The 26768-nt window shown below is 53.6% G+C and overlaps 1 protein-coding gene across 5 annotated transcripts; it reads right to left on the bottom strand.

Annotated features, from left to right (window-relative positions):
* Nucleotides 1–3063: 3063 nt before the first annotated feature.
* Nucleotides 3064–21105, bottom strand: CARD19 (caspase recruitment domain family member 19). 5 transcript variants are annotated; one of them, XR_002725499.1, is made up of 6 exons: nucleotides 20877–21036; nucleotides 8858–9011; nucleotides 5809–5962; nucleotides 4412–4471; nucleotides 4076–4147; nucleotides 3064–3374 (listed from the first exon to the last, which is right to left on the bottom strand). XR_002725499.1 is itself a non-coding variant. In XM_023187824.1 (6 exons), exons 1-6 carry the CDS (start codon nucleotides 20881–20883, stop codon nucleotides 3259–3261), a joined length of 552 nt encoding a protein of 183 aa, XP_023043592.1. In that variant the 5' UTR covers nucleotides 20884–21105; the 3' UTR covers nucleotides 3064–3258. The 5 variants fall into 5 exon arrangements, 4 of the variants coding, with proteins under 4 accessions (XP_023043592.1, XP_023043591.1, XP_023043593.1 ...); XM_023187824.1 differs by having other exon boundaries at nucleotides 8869–9011; nucleotides 20877–21105; XM_023187823.1 differs by having other exon boundaries at nucleotides 4076–4471; nucleotides 8869–9011; nucleotides 20877–21105.
* Nucleotides 21106–26768: the final 5663 nt, after the last annotated feature.

Below are 26768 nucleotides of genomic sequence, written 5' to 3'. Positions count from 1 at the left end.
TGTAGTCCTAGCTACTTGGGAGGCTGAGGCAGGAGAATGGCGTGAACCCGGCAGGTGGAGCTTGCAGTGAGCCGAGACCGCACCACTGCATTCCAGCGTGGGCAACAGAGCAAGACTCCGTCTCAAAAAAAAAAAAAAAAAAATTAGGGGTCTGAATGCTTTCATATTTTTCTTCTCTTTCTGTCAAATACTTTACTTTAGAGGAAACACTAACTCCAGGTGCTGCTGCCCTGCTGTGACCTCAGGAAGCTGCCCCACCAGCTGCAGCCTCTTTGGCCCCCAGCCCAGCAGGTCCTCGTTCTTCCAGCCAGTGGACAGCCGGGTTCTCCCACCAGCTGTCTTTAGGCCAGTTTTAGGCCAGTGTAGCCCACTCCCTCCACACCTGTGGCTGCAGCCTGGTCTGTGGAGACCCACCCCCCCTCCCTCGCCCCTCTGCAAGGCAGTGCTAGGGTCCCCTCCCCAGATCTGATCAAGATTTGGGGACCCACCGCAACCCATCCAGCACTTGCCCAGCCAGGCTGCGGGAGGGTGGGTGTTCCTCACCTGCCATGCTCGTGCTAACCTCACAGCTGGAGGAACCAAGGCTCTGAGCTGTGACGTGACCCCAGCAGGCCGTGGTGACAACAGCATGCCCCTCGTAGTCCATCTCCCGAGTGCCCCTCAGGTGCGGGGGACAGTAGGGCGCACAAGAGGCTGGACCCCTTCCCAGGTTCTGAACCTGTCTGCGTGAGGAGGGGTGTCCAGGGCTCACCCAAGGAAGGCCAGAACCCTGTGGCTGCTGAGACCCGGGTTCGTGCAGAGGTGTGAGAGGCACTGAGTGGGCAGGACCCCTGTGAGCCCTCTGCAGAGGAGCCGCTGGCCCCGGTCACAGGGGACTGAGCCGGCAGAACTGGAAGCAACAGCACAAGAAAGCCGCGTCAGCACCCCCAAAACCCAGGCTGTGTTTGTAGTCAGCAGGGTCACGTCTCGCAGACTGGTACCGCGGATTGTGCAAGACCCAGCTATACTTCCGGGCTCTGAGCTCAAGTGCTGACCTGTGACAAATATACTCCTGGGTTCCATCCTAGGCGCCCCCCAACACCCTTCCCTCACCCCTTCCTTACCCCCACCCTCACCCCTCCCTCACTCTCTCCCTCCTCCCACTCTCCCTCACAGCCTTCTGCACTTCGCCTCCAGCTCTCCCGCAACCCCTCCCTCACACCAAAGCTTTGGTAATGGGAGTTCCCTCGACCCCAGCATCTCCTACCAGCTCCTGCACAGTTCTGAATGTGAGAACAACATCCCATGTCCAGGTGGGGTAGCTTGGAGGAAACTGCTCTTCTTACTAGGGTATCACGAGGGCTTCCTGGAGGAGGTGGCATTCCTGCAGGATGGGTTGATGGGCGCGGCCGGTAAGGAGTCCCAAGCTGAGGGAGCCGCATGGTTTTTGCCTGAGCACCCACAGCACAGGTGTGGGAGCACAGGACACGGCCATCTGTGGATGTAGTGTGGAAGCAGGGACTCAGGACAGCCAGGAGGGCCTCACTGCCCAAGGGTGCCTTTCCCTCCCTGGGGACCTAGTTCACTGCTGGTCACAGGAACTAGTTGGCCCGGTGGTTGGCAGGGCTGGGCCTGATGGGTGGCTGAGGCCCAGGCATGGGTGCCTACCATTCTCCCTCCTCCAGGCTCCAGCCTCAAAGGGTGGGGCAACCACCAGGTGGGAGGCGGCAGATGCAAGAGTGGGCCTGGTTGGTGGTCAGGGACATCACAGACTCAGACCCAGGCTTGAGACCAGTTGGTCAGGGATGGAGCTGGGGGTAGCTGGGCGCTGGGAGGGCAGTCCGAGGACAGTGGGGCTCAGGACCTGGCTGACGTGGGCCTCGGGGCAGGGCGGTGAGCGCACACAGATGGACGGGGAAGGCAGCGGTCCTGGGGCCAGGCAGCCCTCGCTGAGGAATGACACCCTGTCCACGGGGCCTGGGGAGTCGGGGCCTCGGGTCGTGTCAGGCAGCCCTGAAGTGTGTGTCCTCCACGGCCTCCGGCCGGGCCACCGAGGACTTGCCCAGGCCACACACCCGCCTGTGCCCTGCCTGCCTCGGAGGTTTCCTGCCTTCAGCTGACGCAGTGATAGAATGTTAATGTCCCTGGAGACCCCTCCTTCACTCTCCAGGGACAAGTCACACCTGTCTACACCCTTCACCCAGACACCTGTCACCTTCACTAAGTATATGTCTCCTTTACCCAGGCATTAGGGGCACCTGGAGCAAGGTGGTCAATTCCTAAAAGGATTTCTGAGGGAGGGGCTGTGACAGAACCCACGCTCAAGGAGTCCCGAGGGAGGGATCCCATTTCACAGGCGGGCAAACGGGCTGAGACTGGAGCACAGGCCCTGGCCCCGCGGCTCAGGGTAGGGGAGGGAGAGGGCAGCTAGGGCTGTCCCCCCGCCACTCCACTCCATGGGCGTGTGGCAGCCTGGCAGATGGCAGGGCTCTGAGGCCCTGGCTTTCCTTGCCCCTGGCCCTCAGATCCCTGAAGGGGCAGGCACCGTGATGACCCAAGCAGCAGGGCCGCACAGTAACGGGACATCATGTCCTGGAGCTCCATACTCCGCCGGCAGCCTGGTTCCCACTGTAACGGGGACTTATCCGAGGCAGGTGAGCCCATGTTGGGGTGTCCTGTCTGGGGTTCTGTGCCAGCAGCTGGATGTGGAGATGCCGGGAACACCAGGGCCAGTCCCAGCTGGAGCAGCCATAGCTGCCGTCATCTCTGAAGCCCTCCTGAGACTGAGGAACGAGGCAGGCTGAGGGAACGTGAACATTTAATATGGTCAGCACCTTGTAAGATGAAGGTTTTTTTTTTTTTTTTGAGACAGAGTCTCGCTCTGTCACCCAGGCTGGGGTGCAGTGGCACCATCTCGGCTCACTGCAAGCTCCGCCTCCCAGGTTCACGCCATTCTCCTGCCTCAGCCTCCCGAGTAGCTGGGACTACAGGCGGCCACCACCTCGCCCGGCTAATTTTTTGTATTTTCAGTACAGACAGGGTTTCACTGTGTTAGCCAGGATGGTCTCAGTCTCCTGACCTCGTGATCCACCCGCCTTGGCCTCCCAAAATGCTGGGATTACAGGCGTGAGCCACCACGCCTGGCCGAAGGTGTGTTTTTTACACAAATTATAAATAATGAAAAATAAGCATTTAGAAAAAGCAGCAGCAGTCCCCTTGGCGGGCCGGCTGGAAGACTCTTTGGTTGAGTGGTGGGTGAGGCCCTGGGTCCGGGGTCTGTCAGAGCCCCCCTAGGTCATCTGCCAGGAAGGCCAGCAGGTAGCGGCTGACATGTCTGTCGATGATGACAGGCGAGAAGCCGAGGACGCGCCGGGTCCCTGGCAGGCCCTTGGGGTCTAGAAGACAAAAGGGGAGGCAAAAGCTCAAGAACCAGTCCCAGAGGTGAATTCTGTGTTTCCATCCCTCCCACGGGGGTGGGTGGGAGCGGGCACTGGGGCAGGGTGCTCCCTCCCGGTCATGATCTCGGCTTGAGTTGAAAAGACAAGAATTAGGGCAGATTCCAGAGCCCCCAGCTCCCACCCAAGTGACCCACGGGCCTTTGAGTCCTGCCATGTGTGCCTGTGTCCTCACACCCAGTAGGCCTCCCAGCACGACAAACTCAGGCATCACAGAAAAGGGAGACGCGGCAGGCCAGGCTGGGTGCCAGTAGACAGGCCCTGGAAGGCTCCTATGCATCAGGCCTGTGGCTGGTGGAGAGACCCAAGGCCCTGGGGCACGTGACCTACTCAAGGGCCCCACATGGCTCAAGGTCACAGGTGTGGCAGGGCTTTGTAACACCCAGAGTCCTGGCTGCACCCTCCTCCCACTAGGGGTCATCATTTTCCGGTTCCCGAGGGTGGCAGGAGCCGGTGGACGCTGGGAGCCTCCTCACATCCCACTTCTCAGGAGCCCTGCAAGGTGACACCCTCCCGCTGCACACTTGTGGACACTGAGGTGTGGAGAGGCCAAGGGGTCCTACATCGGGCAGGGTCTGGGGCCCTGGCTTGGTGGCAGAGGGGAAGCAGGCCCAGCCCTGCGAGGGTCCGCCTGCACCCACCTGGTGGATAGCAGTACAGGAGCAGGGCCAGTCCCACAGCAAGGCCCAGACCAGCCAGGAAGCTCATGGGTCCTGGGGAGAAACCAGCGTGAACAGGGCTCCCCTGGGCCTCAGAGGGGTGGGGTCCTGAGGCTCGGGGGCTGCGCAGGGGAGTGGGGGTGCCAGGCTGAGGTGCTGCCTGAAGAGCCCCCAGCGAGCACCTTAGGGGGTCTGTCACCAACAGAAGGCCAGGAATGGAGCCACACTCGGGGTGGAGAAGCCCCTGAGGCGGAGATGGAGCCCTGGGGAGGGTAAAGAGAGAGGGGGAGAGAGGGCGGGGCAGCAGGGAGGCGTTACCCCTGTCACTCAGCTCGCCGCTCTGGCTGCCCGAGTCTAGCTGTGTGCAATCTGAGTTCTCTAGAAACAAAACCACAGAGCATGGTTAGTCAATGGGCAGGGCCGGAGAGCAAGGTGGTCACCCCGTAGGAAGCCCAAGGCCGCTGCTGCCTCCCGGGGCCGCCAGGCCGGACCAGGCCGTGGCACCCGAGACCAACCCTCCTCAGGGAACTATGCACAGTCTGGGTCTTCTGCGGTGGTCCAGCTGCTGTGACTTCAAGTGCCACAGGCATGGGGAAGGTCATTGTACCCTGGCGGCCACAGGTACCAAACGCGGCATGAACATTGCTACGGACAGCGTGGCTGCTGGCGGCCTGGTGGCTGCCTCACTGGGTGCAGCTGGGCCAGAAGCTTTCTGCCCAGGCCTGCCCCGGAGGCTATCCAGCCTGAGACCTGCTGGATGGGCCTCAAGGCACGCGGGAGCCACAGAAGGTGCTCTACCTCCAGTGGGGCCGAGGCTTGGCCCTGCCTGGTTTTGAAAGCCCCCTGTGGCACACTCGTGGCTCGGGAGGGAGAGCCAGTCCCTCCTGCAGGGCCGGGCCTCCCCTCGAGCTCTCCCTGCCCAGCGTCTGCACTGTGTCCTGTGAGGCCTGGGGAGGCCTCCAGGGGGCCAGAGACCCCCAGCCCCGTAGCCTGGGGTAAGCCGCCCAGTCCCTCTGCTCTCTGTCCTGTTGTTTGAGGGCCAAGGGGCAGCAGGCCCTCCTCCTAGGGCCCTGACCACAGAGGCGTCAGATCACAGTTGCCGTCTTCACCTCGAGGCGCCCTGAACGTCCCGGCAGCTCTGTGGGCCCAGGCTACTGGCATCCACATGACTCCCGCGGCCTGAGCACACACTGCCTGAGGACAGGGGCCTCAGAGCGGAAATGCACGTGCTTCGGACCAGCCATCCAGACCTGACCACGCCCTACGGAAACCCCCACACGTGTGCAGATCGCGGCAATGAAAGGGTTCATCATGGGGTTGGGTCATTCCAGCGGGGACCGCCTAGGAGCACTGTGCAGCTGTGGGAACAAGGCTGCTGTCCACACAGACAGGAAGGGATCCCCCTGGAATGAGGTTAGAAAAGGAAGGGCAAGAGAGGACACACAAGATGCCCCTTTCTGTGTGAAAACTGCCATGACAGAGAGAGATGGAGAAAGTGGGAGACAGAGACCAACAGCTGCACTGCCTGTGCCTGCCACAGTCTCCCCTCAGGGCCGAGGGTGGCCTCTGGGGAAGGGCTGAGGCGAGAAGGGATGCCAGGCCTGGGCTGCAGCAGACCTGGGAGGTCATGGAGAACATCCATGCCATCCACAGCGGGCTGGGGTGCCCTCCCTGGGCCGGCACCAAGCATGCATGGTTGGGGACGTGGAACTTACGCAGAGCGTGGCGGCTGGGCAGGCAGCTGTGCAGGGGCTGGGCATGGATATACAGGGCTCGGTAGAACTCCTGGCAGTCCCGCTCGCCACTCCGCTGCAGGTGGCTCAGGAGGTCACAGAGCCGCACACGCAAGGACGCCTTGGGGTTCCGGAACTGAGGGTACAAGGGGGTGCCAGGGAAGATCAGGCCAGGGAGGCTGGCTGTGGGTCAGGGCAGGGCACGAAGGTCAGGCCCCCAGCCTCAGCTTCCCATTGAGTGTCAGGACACCTGCTGGATGGCAGCTCCTGTGACACCCTGCCCCTTACCCACACCACACAGTGCCTGGCATTGCCTCTGTCACAGGCATCACTGCTACGCCTCATACTCCCTGTGGGGTGGGAGGTTGGGAAACAGGCCGAGAGTGGTCACAAAGAAACCACAGGGCTGGCCGGGCACGGTGGCTCACGCCTGTAATCCCAGCAGTTTGGGAGGCCAAGGCAGGCGGATCACAAGGTCAGGAGATCGAGACCATCCTGGCTAACACGGTGAAACCCCCGTCTCTACTAAAAAATACAAAAAAATTAGCCAGGTGTGGTGGTAGGTGCCTGTAGTCCCGGCTACTCGGGAGGCTGAGGCAGGAGAATGGCGTGAACCTGGGAGGCGGAGCTTGCAGTGAGTTGAGATCGCGCCACTGCACTCCAGCCTGGGCAACAGAGCAAGACTCCGTCTCAAAAAAAAAGAAAAAAAAAAAAAAAAGAAGAAGAAAGCACAGGGCTAGTGACATCATTCCAAGTGTTAGGACATAGTGTGGCTTCCTGTGTGACCTTAGCCAGCTACTCCACCCCTCTGAGACTTGGTTTCTTCATTTGTAAAAAGGGGATAATGAACCCTCATGGTAGGCTGTGACAGGGAATTAATGAAGTGAAGTATAAGTGCTAAATTCTGTTATTTTGCAGTCTACAGGAATGTGATTCAAGTTTTTAAAAAATAAGTTGACGCTGAGCGCGATGGCTCATGCCTGTAATCCCAGCCCTTTGGGAGGCCGAGGCAGGCAGATCAGGAGTTCAAGGTCAGGAGTTTGACACCAGCCTGGCCAACATGGCGAAACCCCATCTCTACTAAGAGTACACAAAATTAGCCAGGCATGGTGGTGCATCTTTAATCCCAGCTACTTGGGAGGCTGAGGCCAGAGGATCACTTGAAACTGGGAGGCAGAGGTTGCACTGAGCCGAGATCACGCCACTGCACTCCAGCCTGGGTGACAGACTCCATCTCAAAAAAAAAGAAAAGGGTGACAAAAGTATTGGCTCTTTCGATGTGTCTGACAGAGAAATATGTGGTTCTCAAGGTCAGTGGACAGGCCACTGGGCCTTGACCTCCAGGACCTGGAGTCTGTGGCCCAGTGCTGCCACCTGGTGGCAGCATACCATTCTACATGGCCACAGGAAACGAGTAAAACCATGGCAGTGTGGAAATGACAGCCAGATGGGTGGCAGAAGCTATGGTGTCTGTGAGGAAGGAATATGTGGTTTTTCTTGTATAAACATCCGAAACTTTCTAAACTTTTTAAAAGTGAACATGCGTTAGACTTCAATTACAATAAGAGATGGATTTGAGCTCCTAACTTTTAAAATTACTGTATCACCTTCACAATGGAGGAAGCACCTGAGCCAGTAGCAGGGCCCGTGTTGACTTGTGTTCTGTTGTGGGCCAACCTCATTGTGCCAGGAGATGCCCCAACCCTAAGGATAGCCCTGCATCATGACCCCCTGCCAAGTGAGGAAACGACAGCTCCAAGAGGAGAAGGGACTCAACTGGAGTCACCCAGAGGGGAAGGAGGCTGGCAGGACCTGTACCCCGAAGGCCTAGCGGTCTCCGGCACTCACTGTCCATCCCTCTGGTCTTGGTGATGGCTGTCAAGGAACAGGTGGCTCAGTGCGGGCGCCAGAGCCACAGATGTGGGCGGGGTTGGCAGGGTGTGGCTAACTCTCTCATCCAATGTCCCCTCAGGGCCACCTGCACTGGGGTGATGGGGCAGGACAGACCTCCCAAGACAGAGCCCAGGAACTGCATCTTAAATGCCATCTCCAGCAGAGCCACCCTGGTGTTCCCAGCTCTGCAGCTCTGAGAGGCCAGGGCCATGTGACAGAGCGACAGCCACCAGCCCTGTGCACTTTCCCAAACAATAGGATGAACTCAGGACGTGGCCTGGCACTCCTGAGATGAGTGGCCCCGGGCAAGTGGCTGCCTCTTGGGCCTTGGGATCACCTCTGTGAGATGGGGTGATGGGCGCGGTGCCCACAGGGCTGCAGGGCCATCTGGTGATAAGGGCTCTCGGGCAGGCATTTACCCGGCTCAGCTCAGTCAGTCCACACCACACCTGCCAGGCAGGGCTCTCAGCGTCTGCTCCACACATGGGGAAGCTGGGGTTCCGAGGGGAGCAGCCCGCTCAGCACTGCTGAGAGGGGCAGACTGTGGCGCGGCTGTGGGGTGGGTCAGCATCTGCCTTCCTAGAAGCTCGGTTGCCTACCTGTGACATGCTGGGCTTTCCAGCCTCGTACAGTAATGTAGAAATTAGAGAAAAGGAAGCAATTGTTTGTCCACTTTGAACCTTCAGAAGATGCAGAGTGCGAAGCGCTGTGGCACTGGGGTGGGCCAGGACTATCTGTTCCCCATCCCACTTCAGCTCTCCCTCTGCCTCCTCCCTCCTCACCCCTCCCTCTCGCCCTCTTTCTCGCCTCCCTCCACGTCTTATACTGTCGTGTGCTTCATGTATTGTCACATGTTATCTCCTGTAATCTCCCAGCAACTCCAGGACAGCAAACCCAATGACATATGAAGAAACTGAAGCATAGAGAGCTGATGTTCTGGGCTTGTTTGGTCCAAACGGCCCCAAAGGGTCAGTTTGTAGCTCAGGCAGCCTTAGTAGCCAGGTCCAGATATGTCACCTCTGAATCCTGACATACCTAGTGTGTCATTCCCGTGAGAGAATGACCCAGGGCTGGTCACCAGCTTCTCCCAGCCCAGAAGGGAAGGGAAACTGAGCAGTGTCTCGGGCACCCCCCTCACCTCCTCAGCACCTTTTCCGCCTCCTTGTTGGTAAGGATCTGTGGGTAGTAGCGGTTCAGCTGGAGGATGATCCTGTCCACCTGCTGCTCGCTCAAGCGCCCATGGCCTGTCAGGAAAGGCGTGTCCTGCACCAGGCGGTCACAATACGTCTTATCTAAAACAGACAGCACAGGGGCATGAGCCAGCACAGCCCAAGGGGACCAGAGACGACAGCCTTGTACTGACACCACAGGAGGGCATCACCCCCAAAGTGGGTGCCCACCAGGAGGGTGCACCCGCAGAATCACAGCCATCCCAGCCCGTGTGGTGTGCATTGCACAGCTGAGAGCTCCCCTTGGCCTGCCAACCTGCCTCCTGCCAACCTGCCTCACCAGAAGATGGAAGTGAACGGTTGTGCTGGAAACCCACTTTCACAGAGCTCATCACAGAAAACAAACTCAGAGGGGCTAAGAATCTACTTTTCATGGGCCACCTGCAGGGCCATCAGGAAATAGCTGGGGCCTAGGGTGGCACAGGTGGCTCAGAATGCCCAGGGCCAGGCATGGTGGCTCAGACCAGGTGCGATGGCTCACCCCTGTAATACCAACATTTTGGGAGGCCAAGGTGGGCAGATCACTTGAGCTCAGGAGTTCGAGATCAAGAATGCTCACACGTGGGTTCTGCAGATCTTCACAGTGGCACAGATACAGGGACACAGGGCTCAGGGTGGCCCGTGCTGGGATCACCATGGGACACAGTGTGTCTGCAAGGCCTTAAGAAGCTTCTACCAACAGTAAACCAGTGAGTTCTCCCAGAGGGCTAGAAATGCTTTTCATTTGCCCTTTTTTTTCCAGAATCACCATTAAAATATCATTGTACCACTTTTCCATTAAGAATGTTTCTTAGAATGACAGATCTTTAAGGCTGAGCAGTGGAGTGACGACAGGAGGGCATGGAGAGGATGGCGCACGGGATCCCCACAGGGACTGAACATGTGCATCACCTTACATAGTTGTGGCAGCTTGTCCTGTTGCCCCATGTACACAAAGAAAATATTTATAGAACATAACACAGAAGAAAATGAGAAGGGAATCTAAATGTGTTGCTATAAAAAGTGAACAAAACACAAAAGAAGGCAGTAATAGAATAAATGAGGGTCAAAAAAGCTACAAGACATACAGAAAAGACATAGCAAAATGGCAGTAGTAATACATTCCTTATCAGCAATTAATTCAAATGTAAATAGGTTAAACTTTTTTTTTTTTTTTTTTTTTTTTTTTGAGATCGAGTCTTGCTCTGTTGCCCAGGCTGGAGTGCCGTGGCCCAATCTCGGCTCACTGCAACCTCCGCCTCCTGGGTTCAAGCAATTCTCCCTGGGACTACAGGTGTACGCCACCACGCCCATCAGGTTTTTGTATTTTTTTAGTAGAGACAGGGTTTCACCATGTTGGCCAGGCTGGTGTCAAACTCCTGACCTCAGGTGATCTGCCTGCCTTGGCCTCCCAAAGTGCTGGGATTATAGGCATGAGCTACCACGCCCAGCCAAATTTTCCTATCAAAAGGCATAGATTGGCAGAATGGATTTTTAAAATATGAGACAACTAAGTGCTGTCTACAATAGACTCACTTTAGATCTAAAGACACAAAGAAGTTGAAAATGAAAGGACCTAAAAAAATTCCCATACAAATAGTAACCAAAAGAGAGATGAGGTAACTATACTAACATCAGGCAAAATAGACTATAAGTCAAAAACTATTACAGGAGATTAAAAAGTATATTATGTATTAATAAAAGGACAAATTCATCAAGAATATGCAACAGTTACAAACATATATGCACCAAATATCACAGCTTCAAAATGTATGAAGCAAACACTGGCAGAGTTGAAGGGAGAAATAGATAGCTCTCTAATAATATTTGGAGACTTCAAAACACCACTTTCAGTAAGAGATAGAACCACCAGACAGAAGATAAATGAGGAAATAGAGGACTTCAACAACACCATAAGCCAATTATACCTGGTAGATATACACGGAACACTCCATCCAACAATAGAGAATAGATATTTTTCTCAAGTGCACATGAAACATTCCCCAAGACAGGCCGCAAAACAAGTTTGTGGCCACAAAAATCAGTTTTAATATATTTTAAAAGGTTGAAATCATATAAAATATATTTTCTGACCATCTACAATGAAGCTAGAAATAAATAATAGAAAATTTAAAAATTCACAAATATGTGAAAATTAAATAGCCAATGGGGCCAGGCATGGTGGCTCACACCTGTAATCCCAGCACTTTGGGAAGCTGAGGCAGGCAGATCACTTGAGGCCAGGAGTTTGGGACCAGCCTGGCCAACATAGCAAAACCCTATCTCTACTAAAAATACAAAACTTAGCCAGGTATGATGTGCACGCTTGTAATCCCAGCTACCTGCCAGGCTGAGGCACAAGAATTCCTTGAACCTGGGAGGTGGAGGTTGTAGTGAGCTGAATTCATGCCACTGCACTCCAGCCTGGGTGACAGAGAGAGACTCTGTCTCAAACAAACAAACAAGAAAACCAATGGGTCAAAAGAGAAATCATGAGGGAAATTAGGAAGTAACATGAGAAAAGCGGAAACACACACATACACACACACACACCCACACACACACACACACACACAACCTACACCACACCAAAACCCAAGGGATGCAGCAAAAGCAATGCTGAGAGGGAAAATTATAGTTGCAAATGCATATATTTAAAAAAACCTTAAATCAGTAACCTAACATCACATTTTAAGGAGTGAGAAAAGGAAAAAGTAAAGACCAGAGAGCTTGAAGAGCAAACTAAACCCAAAGCTCACCGAAGGAGGGAAATAATCAAGATTAGAGTGAAGACAAATGAAATACAGAATTGAAAAACAGTGGAGAAAAATCAAGAAAACCAAAGTCGATTCTTTGATGACATCAACAAAAATGGCAAAACTAGCTAGACTGACAAAGAAAAACAAGAGAAGACTCAAATTACTAGTATCAGGAATAAAAGTGAGGACATTACCATGAACTTTACAGAAATAAAAAGGAATGTAAGAGAATACTATGAACATTTGTATACCAACAAATTAGATAACCTAAATGAAATGAAAACATTCCTAAAAACACAATCCACCAAAACTAAACCATGAAGAAATAGAAAATCTAACCAATGACTAGTAAGATTAAATCAATAATGAAAAATATCCCAAGAAAGAAAAGCTCAGGACCAGATAGCTTTGCTGGTTAATTCTACCATACATTTAAATAAGAACTAATACCAATCCTTCTCAAACTTACAAAAAAAACTGAAGAGGAGGGAACACTTCATAACTAATTCTGTGAGGTCAGCTTTACCCTGATACCAAAATCAGAGAAAGTCACTTCAAGAAAAGAAAACCACTTTGGGAGAGCGAGGCAGGAGAGTCACTTGATGCCAGGAATTTAAGACCACACTTGGGCAATAATACAGCAAGACCTTGTCTCTATGAAAAAGGAAAAATGGAAAAGACTACAAACCAATACTCCTTATGAATATTGATGGAAAAAATCAACAAAATCAAGCAAATCAAATTCAGCAGCACATTAAAAGAAGTATACATTGATTTATTCCTGGAATACAAGGATGGTTCAACATGTAAAAATCAAAAATCAATCAATGAAATATACCACATTAATAGAATGAAGGAAAAAATACATGGCCATTTCAGTTGACATAGAAAAAGCATTTGATAAATGTCAACATCCTTTCTTGATATAAATATTTAATTAATTAGGTCTAGAAGATGGTATGGTTTGAATGTGTCAACAAGCATGTATTGGAAACCAAATCCCCAAAGTAATAGCACTGAGAGAGAGAACCTAATGGCAGGTGTACAGGTCATGAGGGCTCTACCGTCATGAATGGATTAATGCCAATTACAAAAGGGCTTGAAGTTTCGGGTTTGTTTTCTTCCTCTTGCTCCCTCTCATTCTCTGTAGCCCTTCTGCCTTCCACCATGGGATAACACAGCAAGAAGACCCTCACCAGATGCTGGCTCCCTGATCTCGGACTTCCAAACCTCTAGAAGCATGAGCCTATACATTTCTGCTCATTATAAATTCCCTAGTTTCAAGTGTTCTGTTATAGCAGTACAAAATGGACTAAGACAGAAGGAAACTTCATCAACATGATAAAGGCCATAGAGTTGGCACTCTGTCTCTGCAGATTCCATATCCAGGGATTAAATCAACAGCAGATATAAAATATTTGGGGAAAAGCAATAAAAAATAAGACTACAGCCAAAAAAATACAAGTTTTAAAAATACAGTACAACAATTTACATAGCATTTACATTGTGTTAGGTATTATAAGTAACCTAGAGATAATTTAAAATATATGGAAGGATGTGTGTAGGTGCAAATATCATAGCACTTTATGTAAGGGATTTGAACATCCTCAGATGATTTTGAGGGGATTCCTGGAATCATCCCACCTCATATATTGAAGGATATTTTCATATGAAAAGCCCACAGCTAACATCATACCTTCATGGTGAAAGACTGAAAGCTTTTTCTTTAAGATCAGGAACAAGATAAAGATGTCTGCTCTTACCACTTATATTCAACATAGTACTGGAAGTTCCAACCAGAGCAATTAGGCAAGAAAAGGAAAAGAGAATAAAAGGCATCCAAATTGTAAAGGAAAAAGGAAAATTTTCTCTGTTCACAGATGACATGATTTTATATACAGAAAATCCTAAAATCTTTTTCTTTCAAGTTAGAGCTAATTAAAAGCATGCAACAAGGTTGCAAAATATAAAATCAACACACAAAAATATTTCATCTCTACATACTAACAATCAACAATCCAAAAATTAAGAAAACGACTCAATTTATAATAGCATTGAAAAGAATAAAATACTTAGGAAAAAATTCAATCAAGAAGGCAAAAATCTTGTACACTGAAAGCCACAAAACATTGCTGCAAGCACTACCCAAAGCAATCTACAGATTCAATGCAATCCCTATCAAAATCTCAAGTGTTTTTTGCAGAAACAGAAAAACTCATCCTAAAATTCATATAGAATTTCAAAACAAAATACCTGTATAGCCAACAACAAAAAAAATCTTAAAAAACAAACAAACAAACAAACAAAAAAAACAGGGTTGGAGGACTCATATTTCCTGCTCTCCAAACTTACTGTAAAAAGATACAATAATGAAAACAATGTGGTACTATCATAAAGACAGACATATGGGTCACTGGCATAGAATAAGAGAGTCTAGAATTAAACCCTATTTTTAATTAAAAGAGTGGGAAAAAAGTGAAAAAACAGTTCGCATAAAGGGGAGAAATATTTGCAAAGCATATATCTCATAAGGGATTAGTATCCATACTCTATAAAGAACTCCTACAACTGAACAGCAAAAGACGCAAAGAACCCAATTCAAAAATAAGCAAAGAACTTGAACAGACACTTCTCAAAAGAAAATATACAACTAGCCATCAAACACACAAAAAAATGCTCATCAGGCTAGGTGCGGTGGTTCCCGCCTGTAATCCCAGCACTTTGGGAGGCTGAGGCGGGCAGATCACCTGAAATCACCTAAGGTCAGGAGTTTGAGACTGACCTGGTCAACATGGAGAAACCCTGTCTCTACTAAAAATACAAAAATTAGCCGGGCATGGTGGTGTGTGCCTGTAATCCCAACTACTTGGGAGGCTGAGGCAAGAGAATCACTTGAACCCAGGAGATGGAAGTTGCAGTGAGCCGAGATGGCGTTACTGCACTCCAGTCTGGGAAACAGAGCGAGACTCTGTCTCAAGAAAAAGAAAAAGAAAAAATGGTCAACATTAGTCATTAAGGAAATTCAGATAAAAATCACAATGAGATATCACTTCATACTCATTAGGATAGCTATATATTAATACAACAGATGTTGGTGAGGATATGGAAAAATTCAAACTCATGGGCATTACTGCTGAAAATGTAAAATAGTGCAGCCACTGTGGAAAAAAACAGTATGGCAGTTCCTCAAAAATCTAAACATAGAATTATCGTATGATGGCTGGGCATGGTGGCTCACACCTATAATCCCAGCACTTTGGGAGGCCGAGGCAGGCAGATCACGAGGTCAGGAGATCGAGACCATCCTGGCTAACATGGTGAAACCCACTCTCTACTAAAAGTACAAAAATTAGCCGGGTGTGATGGCAGGTGCCTGTAATCCCAGCCACTTGGAAGGCTGACGCAGGAGAATCGCTTCAACCTGGGCGGCGGAGGTTGCAGTGAACAGAGATTGCACCACTGCACTCTAGCCTGGGCAACAGTGAGACCCTGTCTCAAAAAAAAAAAAAAAATTATCGTGTGATCCAGAAATTCTTCTAGGTGTATACCTTAGACAACAAAAAGCAGGAACTCAGTTGGGGGTGGTGGCTCATGCCTGTCATCCCAGCACTTTGGGAGGCCAAGCTGGGCAGATCACCTGAGGTCAGGAGCTCAAGACCAGCCTGGCCAAACGGCGAAGCCCCGTCTCTACTAAAAATACAAAAAGCTAGCCAGGCATGGTGGCACTCGCCTGTAGTGCCAGCTACTCAGGGGGCTGAGGCACAAGAATCACTTGAACCCAGGAGGCAGAGGTTGCACTAAGCCAAGATCACAACACTGCACTCCAGCCTGGGCAACAAAGTGAGACTCTGTCTTAAATAAATAAATAAATGCAGGAACTCAAATGGATACTTGCACATTGGTTTTCATAGCAGCACTATTCAAAATAGCCAAAAGATGGAAATAGTGCAAATGTTCACCAAAAGATAAATGAATTATCAAAATGTGGTATATACCTATGTACAACAGAATATTACTCAGCCCTAAAAAGGAAGGAAATTATGATACATGGATGCCACAACGTGGATGAACCTTGAAAACATTATGCTAAGTGCAATAAACATGGCACAAAAGGACAAATATTACATGATTCCAATTATATGAAGTACTTAGAGGAGTCAAATTCATACAGACAGAAAATAGAATAGAGATTACCAGGAGGTGTGAGCAGAAGGAGAAAGGGCAGTTATTGTTTAACGGGTACCAAATTTCTGTTTGGGATGATAAAGAAGCTCTGGAAATGGACAGTGGTAACAACTGCACAACACTGTGAGTGTATTTAGTATCACTGAAGTGTACACTGAAAAATGGGTAAGAAGGTAAATTTTGTTTCTGTATATTTTCTCACAAAAAAATGTACATGGATAAATAAACTCTGGTTTATCCATACAACGAATATTATTCAGTGCTAAAAAGAGATGAAGGCTGAGCGTGGTGGCTCACGCCTGTCATCCCAGCACTTAGGGAGGCTGAGGTAGGTGAATCGTTTAACCTGGGAGGCAGAGGTTGCAGTGAGCCGAGAGTGCGCCACTGCACTCCAGCCCGGGCAACAGTGAGACTGTCTCAAAGAAAAAAACAAAACAAAAACAGTGTCATCGTGTTGGCCATAGTGGGGCCCCCTCTTGGGTTTCCTCCTTGAGGCACAGACTCAACAGACTGTTTTACTTTCTCGTGCCTCTTTCCAGTTGCCACTTCCTCCTGGCTGGTCTTTCTGCACTCCAGAATGTGGACCCGCCCCAAAAGCAGCCATGCTCTGTGGGGCCCTGTGCAGACCCTACAGACCCAGGCCCAGGTGAGAACAGCCCATCTCAGCATGCTCGCCCTGCGCCGGGCTGGGACCACGGTGATGGGCAGATCCGTCCACATCTTCCAGGGGCTCACAGTGTAGGGGTGTGGGCTGGCATTCACCAAGCAACCCCGCAAACATATCCTTAGCCCCACAGATACCTGCCCTCCAGAGGACAATGGGGGGCCATCCTGGTTCACAGGGTCCCTGGTGATGCCCACGTTGAGGCCATCAGCCACTCCATCATCTGGCTGAAGCCACTTGCCATGGGCCGCACAGGGAGGCAGATGGCTGGGGGCTGGCTCAGCTCTCACCTGCACTGAGTCCCCCAGCAGCCTACGTGGACTCGCCAGCAGCCCCACCATGGTGAGGAAGCTGAGCGCAAGGACGTCAAGTGACCTGCCAAGGCCACACGCACAGGCCCAGCTGGGCAGTCTGGGTCCAGCGCCTGCAGTCCTCTAGTTAAAAGAACTAAGATGAATGAGCCAGGATTCACAGAGCAATCCCGTACGTCTGGCACTCTGTGAGCTCTACATCTACCTACAACCTTCATCCTTCCAACAGCCCTGCAACATAAGGACAACCACCAACGCCGTTTTCAGATAGGGAAACTGAGGCACAGTGAGAAGATAAGGTACCTGCCCAAGACTGCAACCAGATATGAAGTGGCAGATCAAGATCCAGGCCCAGGCACAGCCGTGTTGAGGACCACCTCTTGACATCCAGACATTCTGCCTCTCTAATTAACATGCGACTTCACTGTAATCAGCGACAGCAGTCTACTTCCTGCCACACCAAGAGCAGGCCCAAGGCTGTCCTCCCCACCACTGCCCACTTGGCTAAGCATCCAGTAGGTGCTCACTAAAGAGTTCTGCAGGCCGGATGCGGTGGCTCACGCCTATAATCCCAGCACTTTGGGAGGCTGAGGCAGGTGGATCATAGGGTCAGGAGTTCAAGACCAGCCTGGCCAACATGGTGAAACCCCATCTCTACTAAAAATACAAAAGAAATTAGCTGGTCGTGGTGGCACACGTCTATAGTCCCAGCTACTCAGGAGGCTGAGGTACGAGAATTCCTTGAACCCGGTAGGCAGAGGTTGCAGTGAGTCAAGATAGTGCCACTGCACTCCAGCCTGGGTGACAGAGTGAGACTCTGTCTCAAAAAAAGAGTTCTGCAATGAATGGTCCAAGGCCCAAGGGCAAGCACGGTAAGTGGACGGTGGCCAGCATCCTGTAGCGGCCTCCTCCTGCCCTGCAAGCCGCTAACCAGGCGGAGCCTCCGCTGCTGTACAGCCATGAGTCACCGTGAGCCGTGAGTCAGCTGGCACAGGCCACAAGATCTGGGGGCTGAAGCCAGGCTCCGCGGCTTGGGGGCTCTGTGCTTCCTGTGGTTGCGAGTTGTGCACACAAACAGGCAGCACTTGGAAGCCAGAAAAGGCACGAGAAAGGAAACCATGTCAGTGCCAGCTCCCCATAAACAAGTCCCTGAACTGTTTTTACAGGACAAAGGAAGATGGCTTGCTCTGGCACAGACCCGGCAAGCCTTCACCATGCCCTACATCCCCTTTCTTCTTGCCAAGCTGGCACCAGGACTATAGACCCCTACTCTATTACCCCAACATGAACCTTCTTATCAGCTCAGACTGATGCCCTCAGCCTGGCATTCGAGGCCCCGTGGGAGCTGGCCCCACCCACTCTCACCCGGCCCTCCAGGCCCATGAGACTTCCTGCGTGGCAGTCCCCAACAGCACCATCCTGTCTGGGAACCTTGCCCCAGGCTGAGAATGCCTGTTCCTCGGTTTCCACCTGGTTAATTCATGTTCACCTGGCTGTCCTACGTGCTAGAGGGCTTCCAAGTTCCTGTCATCCCCAACCAATTGGAGTCCAGACACTTGGGCATCAACTTCCCCTCCCGAATTCTTTCTTGTTTTTTTTTTTCTTTTTTTTTAGACGGAGTCTTGCTCTGTCCCCCAGGCTGGAGTGCAGTGGCGCGATCTCAGCTCCCTGCAAGCTCCGCCTCTTGGGTTCCGCCATTCTCCTGCCTCAGCCTCCCGAGTAGCTAGGACTACAGGCACCCACCACCATGCCCAGCTAATTTTTTTGTATTTTTAGTAGAGACAGGGTTTCACTTTGTTAGCCAGGACGGTCTCGATCTCCTGACCTCGTGATCCGCCCGCCTCGGCCTCCCAAAGTGCTGGGATTGATTACAGGCTTGAGCCACCGCGCCCGGCCCCCTCCCGTATTTCTTCCAGGAGCCCCCTCGTCTCAGTGCTCAGCCCAACTAAAACTGCTCACTCCCCGGCACAGCCTAGGGGGGTAACCTGCCAAGCACCTGCCCCACGCAGACACCTCCTCAGCGTTCTGCAGGCACTGGCTCACATGTGCTGCTCGCAGTGAGGGCTGGCGCGAGGCAGGACCCCAGTTGGTGCACGGAGGTGGTGAGCCTGGGACTATGGGTCTGCAGCCTTGCAGGACTGTTCATATGACCCTTCCAGAGCTGTGCTCCATGGGCCTTGGCTCTCCATTCCAAAAACTAAGGGTTGTGAGGGAATGTCTCCAGGCCCAGTGAGTAGACCCAGCAGGTAGGAAGCACACACTGGAAAAGGTGAGGCCTACAGTCAGAGCCTTCAGGGACCCCTGCCTGATGTGATCTCCCAGCTCCAGGGTCCCCTTATGCAAGGAAGCTTCCCTGACAGAGAGCAAGGGACAGGGTCCCTTTGTGCAGGAAGGCTCCTCAATGGACAGCAAGGCCTCAGGCTCTGCCAACACCTAGTCCCTGGGACAGGGCTCCCTGGAGACCAACATAGCTCTGAGTCGTGTCCCACGCATTCCGATGAACTCACAAAGGGAGTTAAGGAATTCCAGCCTGGGCAGGGCACAATTTGACTTTGTTTCCCCATCTGTACACAGACAAGATACTCCACGTGTCCCCATCTGATCATTTTCTTTTTTTTTTTTGAGACGGAGTCTTGCTCTGTCACCCAGGCTGGAGTGCAGTGGCACCATCTCGGCTCACTGCAAGCTCCGCCTCCTGGGTTCAGGAAATTCTCCTGCCTCAGCCTTCCTAGTAGCTGGGACTACAGGCGCCCACCACCTCGCCCGGCTAATTTTTTGTATTTTTAGCAGAGACGGGGCTTCACCATGTTAGCCAGGATGGTCGCAATCTCCTGACCTTGTGATCCGCCCACCTGGACCTCCCAAAGTGCTGGGATTACAGATGTGAGCGACGGCGCCCGGTCCCCATCTGATCATTTTCAGACAGGAATCACCCAACATAGGGTCCAATGCACAGTAAGTGCTCAGATATGAGAGCCACAAATAAGAAGGGTTAGAAGGGAGGACAAAGGGGAGCAGGTGGCGGCTGGGGGGTCTCTCGTGGTCTAGGCTGGAAGTCTCTTCTGGCCTGGTGTCCTGGAAGTCATCAATTTCCAGCCCATGAGATCCTGTTTGTGTGCAGGACCTAGGCTGAGACTCAAGTCAGAGAGCACTGAGAGAGGACTAGGGACTTCTGGGTCCAACCTGAGCCCCTGAGCCAATTCTGCTCCATGAAGCAGAACAGTGAGAATGAAGTATAGCTTCTGGGAACCCCCATACTCCCTGACCGGGCTGCCATGGGGTCCTTTACCAGCCCATCACCCTCATGGGGCTTCTCCAACAGGGGAAGGTCCACAGAGCAGGGTCACCCTGTTTGGGATCAGGAGGATGGTGGGCAGGTCCCCAGAGAGGCCCTTGGGAGGAAGGCTGGGCTGGGGCCACTAGTGTGGAGCACAACAACACTGGAGGGTCAAGTCGTTGTCCTGGATTCCCTTAGGCCTAAACAGGGGCAAGACCGTCGTGGACCCCCAAAAGAGTCTGGGAGGCTCCAAGAGTCCCACAGAAACCACATGCAGCCGAGGAACGCATCGCCTGTGCTGCGAGGTCGTTGGGGTGGTTGCAAGGATGGAGCGTTGTTTCCGTGACCAGAATCACAGCAGGACCGCTGTGAATTCTCCCTGTTGTCATTTCTACCACTTCCTACTTTTTCAGACCAAATTCCCCACCACGGGACACCTCCCAACACACAGACTGTGCAGCCCCACCCCGGAGCTGCCTTGTCGCCCCCGCCCTCTTCAGGCCCCGCACCTGGCCACCACCCATCGTACCCCACCCCGCCTCGGCTGGCACGGCCCCGCCGGGCAGAAGCCCGGGACACCCACCACCTCGCAGGGGTGCACCCGCGCACCACCGGCAGCTGACGGGCCAAGGTCACTTGGCCCCCGCAGCCCAGGCGCGGCCTGCAAGCAACTCGCAAGACAGCCGGACCCTCCGGCCGAGCCACAAATCCAGGGCGCCCGCATCCCTGCCGCCCAGCCAGCCCCGTGCCCACCTGTCATGGCGACGGACACAGTGCCGCCCGCAGTCCCCAGCTGTCTACCCCGCCGCGCGTCAGCCCCTCGGTCAGCCGCCCAGTACAGCCGTTCCAGTGACCGCCGCCCGCGGGCCGTGCTCGCCGCCCCTTTTGGCTAGACCCACCCCCCGGCTTCGGCTGTGTAGACTCGAGGGCTCTAAACCCCGCCCCTTGGCGAGCCTTGCCCCTTCCCGCTAGGCCCCGCCCCTCCGCGCCCGCTACGACGCCGCCAGGGCCCTAAACTCCGCCCCTCACCGAATCCCGCCCCCTTGTCGTCCAGGGATAGGCCACTAAGAAGATCCTTGCGCCTTGCCCCTCACTCGAGCCCCGCCCCCTCCGAGGTCCGCTTCCGCGCCTCCAGGAGTCCTGAGCCCCGCCCTGCACCTGAACCCCGCCCCCCCCGACGAAAGTTTCCAACCCTCAAGGACCCACTGGGCCCCGCCCCTCACTGGGGCTCTGCCTCGTCCGGCACGGCTTCCGCGCCTCCAGGAGCCCTGGACCGTCCCCTCCTAGTCCCGCTCCCCTCCCGCGTCGGCCTCCGCGCGTCCAGGGGCCCTGAGCCCCGCCCCTTCCTGCTGTATCCAGCCACTGCGGGCGTGGGTAGGCGCCACCGGACCGCCCGCTCGCCCCTCCCAGCGTCCATTAAGGCGCCGCGAGGGGCCCAGAGTCCCTCCCCTTGCTGGGCCCCGGTCCCGCCGGCGCCTACAACGCCGTCGCAGCGGCCTTAAGCCCCGCCTATCACTCGAGCCCTGCCTGCGCCCGAGTCCCACCCTCAGCGCTGCCAGAGCTACGGCGGCCGCGCGCCTTCGTAGCCGCGCCCGCTCCTGCCCGGGGCCCCGCCCGTCTTGGGCCCGCCCTTCCTGGCCCTGCCGCTCTGGGTGGCGGAGTCGGGATCCAGGTGGCCGGGCGGCGGCCGACTCAGTCCACCGCCCCGCCCTCGGCCTCGCGCCCCACCCCTTGGCTGAGGAAACTGAGACTGAGAGGGGAGGTGACTGATCCAAGGGCATAGAGAAAGTCAGGCCCTGGGGAGTATAGAGCCAGGCCTGTGGCAGAAGACCGGTTGGCGTCCCCAGTACGCCGCAGGGACCAGCCGAAGAAGGCAGTGCCCAGTGATGCTCTCCCAAATCCAGGGGAGAAGGACTCAACGGTGTGACCTCGCAGGGGGGAGGAGGGGGGTGGCCACGCCTTCTTGGGGGACTCCAGTCCCCCACCTTCAAAAGACACTAGCTTGGCAGTGTGACGTAACTAGGGAGGTCACTTAACCTGCCTGAGCCTCAGTTTCCTGGACTGTAAAATGAGTGACCTCGGGCAAACTCTCCACCTTCCCTCCCGCTTTTCCTCTCTCGTAGGCCTGGCCTTTCCAGCTCCGGTGCCCACCACAAAAAGACGCCAGCCCCATATGATGTGAATGCACTGGGCCCTAGCCAGGAGATGGAGACCTGTGAGGGGAAGCAAAGCAGCGCCCTCCCAGCCAGCAGCAGCAGTCAGCCCTCCCGTTTCCTTCTCTGCCTGTGTCGGCCGTTCCCTCATAGCAGCTCTGATAGGAGATGCTGGAGCCTGACCCAGAATCGGGGCCCAACACAGTGTCCCCTTCTCGGACAGCACTGTGGTCCCTGCAGTTCATGCGCCATCTGTCTCTGTGCCTCAGTTCTCCCCTGTGCCATGACCTCCCATCAGGGCCAGCATATGGGGCATCAGGAGAATGGGTGCAGCTGTCACCTGGAAACCTCAAAACTCTTGGGGCCCAGTCATGGCCACGACACAGCAGCCACCCCTGTCCCTAAACACTGAAGGTGAGCCCCTGCCCAGGCTCCCCAGGAGGCCAGGCTGCCATCAGACCCAGCCTGCCCCAGGCCCATGGACAGGGCCAGTCCCAGGGCAGGAGGGTAGTGGCCCAGCCTGTGGGTCCCTCCAGGCCTCTCATCTGCTTGTGTGCCTGGGTAAGCCCAGGCTGGCTCTGGGCTCCAGGTGCTCCCCTGGAAGATCCAGAGGGGGCTTCCCCAGAGGGCCTCTTTTGCCCCAATGGGATGTGGCCTGACCCCAATTCTTCTGCATCCATCACACGATTATGGCGTCTAGTACTTAGCTCTCTGGGTTTATTTCGCACACGCTCCTGCCCCTGAGTGATGTCAGAGCCATAAGGGTGGGGACAGAGTGGAAGGGAGACACAGTGGGGACCGCAGTGGCTCCATGCACTGCCCACCTTCAGGGAGCCCTGACCCCAGCCCCTTTTGGGAAAGCTAGCATCCCACCTTCACAACCACTCCTGCACCCTCAGCACTGCCCCTGACCATGTGATGGACAGGGAAACTGAGGCTTGCAGCATGAAGCCCCTTGCCCAAAGTCTAGCAGCCAGGTGTGGCCTCCCAAGTACAGGTCGCTGCTCCTCGGCCACCTGAGGGCTTGAAGAGGATTTACTTCAAGGAACCCAATCCTGCATGCAGGGACTCAAAGCCCTGTGCCCTCTGGGATGTGCCCTCCAAGCCTATAGGATGGAAGGTCACGGCAGAAAGCAGGACAGATGCTAGTGCAGCCAGAGGTCTACAGCCTGGATGCCCACCACGGGGGCCGTAAACAGGCACGGACATCCCCATGGTCAAAGGGCAGGTCCTGGGCATTCCCCCTCCCCCAGGCATAGCACACGCATCCTCCCTCCTGGCTAGCTCTTGCCAGCTATGGCTGCCTGGACCCCAAATGGAAAGTGAGTTCCTGGGAAAGTGGGGGGGCCCCTTAGGAGGAGTGCACTGAGGTGTGACAGGAAGTCCCGCCCTTGGACACTGTCAAAGAAAAACCAGAGCTGGACTGTGGTTACAGATGTAAAAACAGGTTTTTATTCAGGACTCTTGTGATAAGGGAAGAGAGACATCAGCAGAGAACTGGGCTCAACTCCAAATACAGCAAGGACACTTGGGACAGGAGGGGGCTTTGGGGATGGAAAATTAGGAAGAGCAAACATCGGGGTGAAGGGGACTCCGGCTGACAGAATTCTTGCAAAGACAGCCTGGGCTGATGAGATCTCACCCGGGGGATGGTGCGGGTGAGGTCCCTGATTGGGTATCAAGGATGATCAGGTATCCACGGTGGGGAGTTCTTGCTAAACTCACTAGGAGGATTCTTTGTTGAAACTGGATTTTATAAGGAAGTTCACAGATGGGCCAAGGAGAAAGTTCAGGAGCCTGACTAAAATTTGGTCAAGCAGAGAATCTTTGTGAATGTCATAGAAGCCAAGGCCCTGACGCACGCACACACCCGCTCCTCTGAGCGGCCTCCACCTTACTATTTGCTTCTTTCAGATTTTCTTGCCATTCACATGCTTGATCTCGTTAGAAAGCAGGCAGAATTTTAAAATTATGCAGGCAAAGCTAATTTCCACAGGGGTTCTTTGCATTGGGTTGGGTGGGGGCACTTCCCCCTGGTTTTCATAGGGCCAGCCTTTCCTCACTCAGGAAAGGCTGTGCTCACCTGCACCCCGCCCCTATGGGCTCTGCCTTCCAAGCCCAGCCCTGCTCCCACCTCAGTGACCACCATCCCTGTTATCTCTTTCCTGGAAGGTGGCAGCTGCCTTCTCACATCTCTTGTGAGATGTGAGACGTGCCCCATCCTTGTCCCCACAGCCCAGTACCCACATGGTGGCGACAGGCCATAACACTGAGTCTGACGTCCTCTTCTCCCACCCCAGGCTCATAGCCTTCCTGTTCCTCCAGGAGCCACCTCTGCCATTTACAAATCTTCATGTGTGCTGTGACCATCCAGAATGTTCTTCCCAGCTGCCTGCCTAGCATCCTCGCCCCCCCTTGGAGTCTGGCCCTACTGGACCACATCACTCGCCACCACACCCCACCCCCAGTCTCAGTTCTTCAGAGCGCTAGCCGTGCCCTATGATGGTTTGCCCACTGACCATTATCTGTGCTGTAGCGTTCACTCCACAAAGGCTGGCATGCAGGAGGCACTTAATGAATGTACACAGATAGCTCTGTTGACAATTAGGGTTAAGGATAGGAGGGCAAGAACAGATGCTATAAAGATGACAGGGTGACACTGAGAGGCTGACGCTGAAGACGGTGTTCCTAGGCCACGGCAGGAGGCACAAGGCCCCATGGGCTGTAGGAAACCTTCATGGCTGAAGCCAGCTGTAACCAGGCCAAGAGGTGATGGTGGGTGATGAAGGGCCTGAACACTGAGGAGCAAGGACATTCTCCTCCCACATTCTCACATGGCCAGGGGCCATCATTTATCCATTCAGCCACTGATTAATTCATTCAACAATATCTCCTGAACATATGCCCAACCCAGAGCTGGATCACAGGGAAGACAGGAAGTCTGTCCCCCCGATGGAGCTTCCTGTTACCAGAGGACACAAACACACATCTGCATGTTGATCTAGTAAGAGCTACGGAGGTGAGTCAGGCCAAGAAAGAGGCAGAGGATGCCTGTGAGGTTGCCAGCCTCCAAGGTGGCCCCAGCAATCCTCACATCCCAGGTCATGCCCTTGTGTAGACTCCTCCCACAGTCAATCAGGCTGGTCTGTGTGGCCAGTGAAGTGTGGCAGGGGTGACGGTGTGACTTCTGAGGCTGGGTCACAGAGGCATCATGGTTTCAGCCTTGCATCTTCAGATAGCTTGTTCTGGGGCTAATCAGCCACCATATTGTAAGGATGCTCAACCTGCCTTGCAGAGAGCCCTGTGTGGAGAGGAACTAGGCCCCCAGCCAACAACCAGCAGTGACTCACTGTGAGAGAGTGAATCATCTTGGAAGTGGATCCTAAGTCCCAGTAGAGACTTCAGATGAGACTTCAACCCTGGCTGACATCTGACTGCAGTGGCATGAGAAACCCTGAGTCAGAACCACCCTGCAAGGCCCAAATTCTTTTTTTTTTTTTTTTTTGAGACAGAGTCTCGCTCTGCTGCCCAGGCTGGAGTGCAGTGGCCGGATCTCAGCTCACTGCAAGCTCTGCCTCCCGGGTTTACACCATTCTCCTGCCTCAGCCTCCCGAGTAGCTGGGACTACAGGCACCCGCCACCACGCCAGGCTAGTCTTTTGTATTTTTTAGTAGAGACGGGGTTTCACCGTGTTAGCCAGGATGGTCTCGATCTCCTGACCCCGTGATCCGCCCGTCTCGGCCTCCCAAAGTGCTGGGATTACAGGCTTGAGCCACCGTGCCCCACCCAAGGCCCAAATTCTTGACCCACCAAGTGAAAGAGAATAAATGGCGATTGTTGTGTTTGAACTCCCATGTTTTGGGGCAATCAGTTCCACAGCAATAAGTAACGAATGTACTATTCATCTGAGCAGAGGCCTCGCTGCGCTGAGGAAGCTAGATGGAGGCTGGGGAAGTGTTCCAGATGAAACAGGGCACTCAGGAGCCTCGAGGCAGAAGTGAACCTGCTGTGCCTGAGAGGCAGCCAATGTGATATTGTGGCTGGAGTGGAGCAAGGGGAACAATAACAGGGAGTGACTGGGCATATTAGGCTGGGGCACACAGGCCAGGCAGCTAGCAGCCCATGGTTTGGGGGCTGTGAGCTGGGGGAAGGGCATGGTGATTTGCTCTGATTTACATATTTTAACAATCCTCTGTATACACAAAATAACTAAAAGCAGGGTCTCAAAAGAGATATCTGTACACTGATTCACAGTAGCCAAGAGGTGGATACAACCCAAGTGTCCATCAAGAGATGAACGGACAGGCTGGGCGCAGTGGCTCACGTCTGTAATCCCAGCACTTTAGGAGGCCAAGGTGAGTGGATCACTTGAGGTCAGGAGTTTGAGACCACCCTGGCCAACATGGTGAAACTCCATCTCTAGTAAAAATACAAAAACTAGCCAGGCGTGGTGGCAGGCGCCTGTAGTCCCAGCGACTCAGGAGGCTGAGGC

Source organism: Piliocolobus tephrosceles, chromosome 14 (genome assembly GCF_002776525.5).
Source record: "Piliocolobus tephrosceles isolate RC106 chromosome 14, ASM277652v3, whole genome shotgun sequence".
Lineage (NCBI taxonomy): Eukaryota > Metazoa > Chordata > Mammalia > Primates > Cercopithecidae > Piliocolobus > Piliocolobus tephrosceles.
This window is presented reverse-complemented; position numbering and strand designations above follow the sequence as displayed.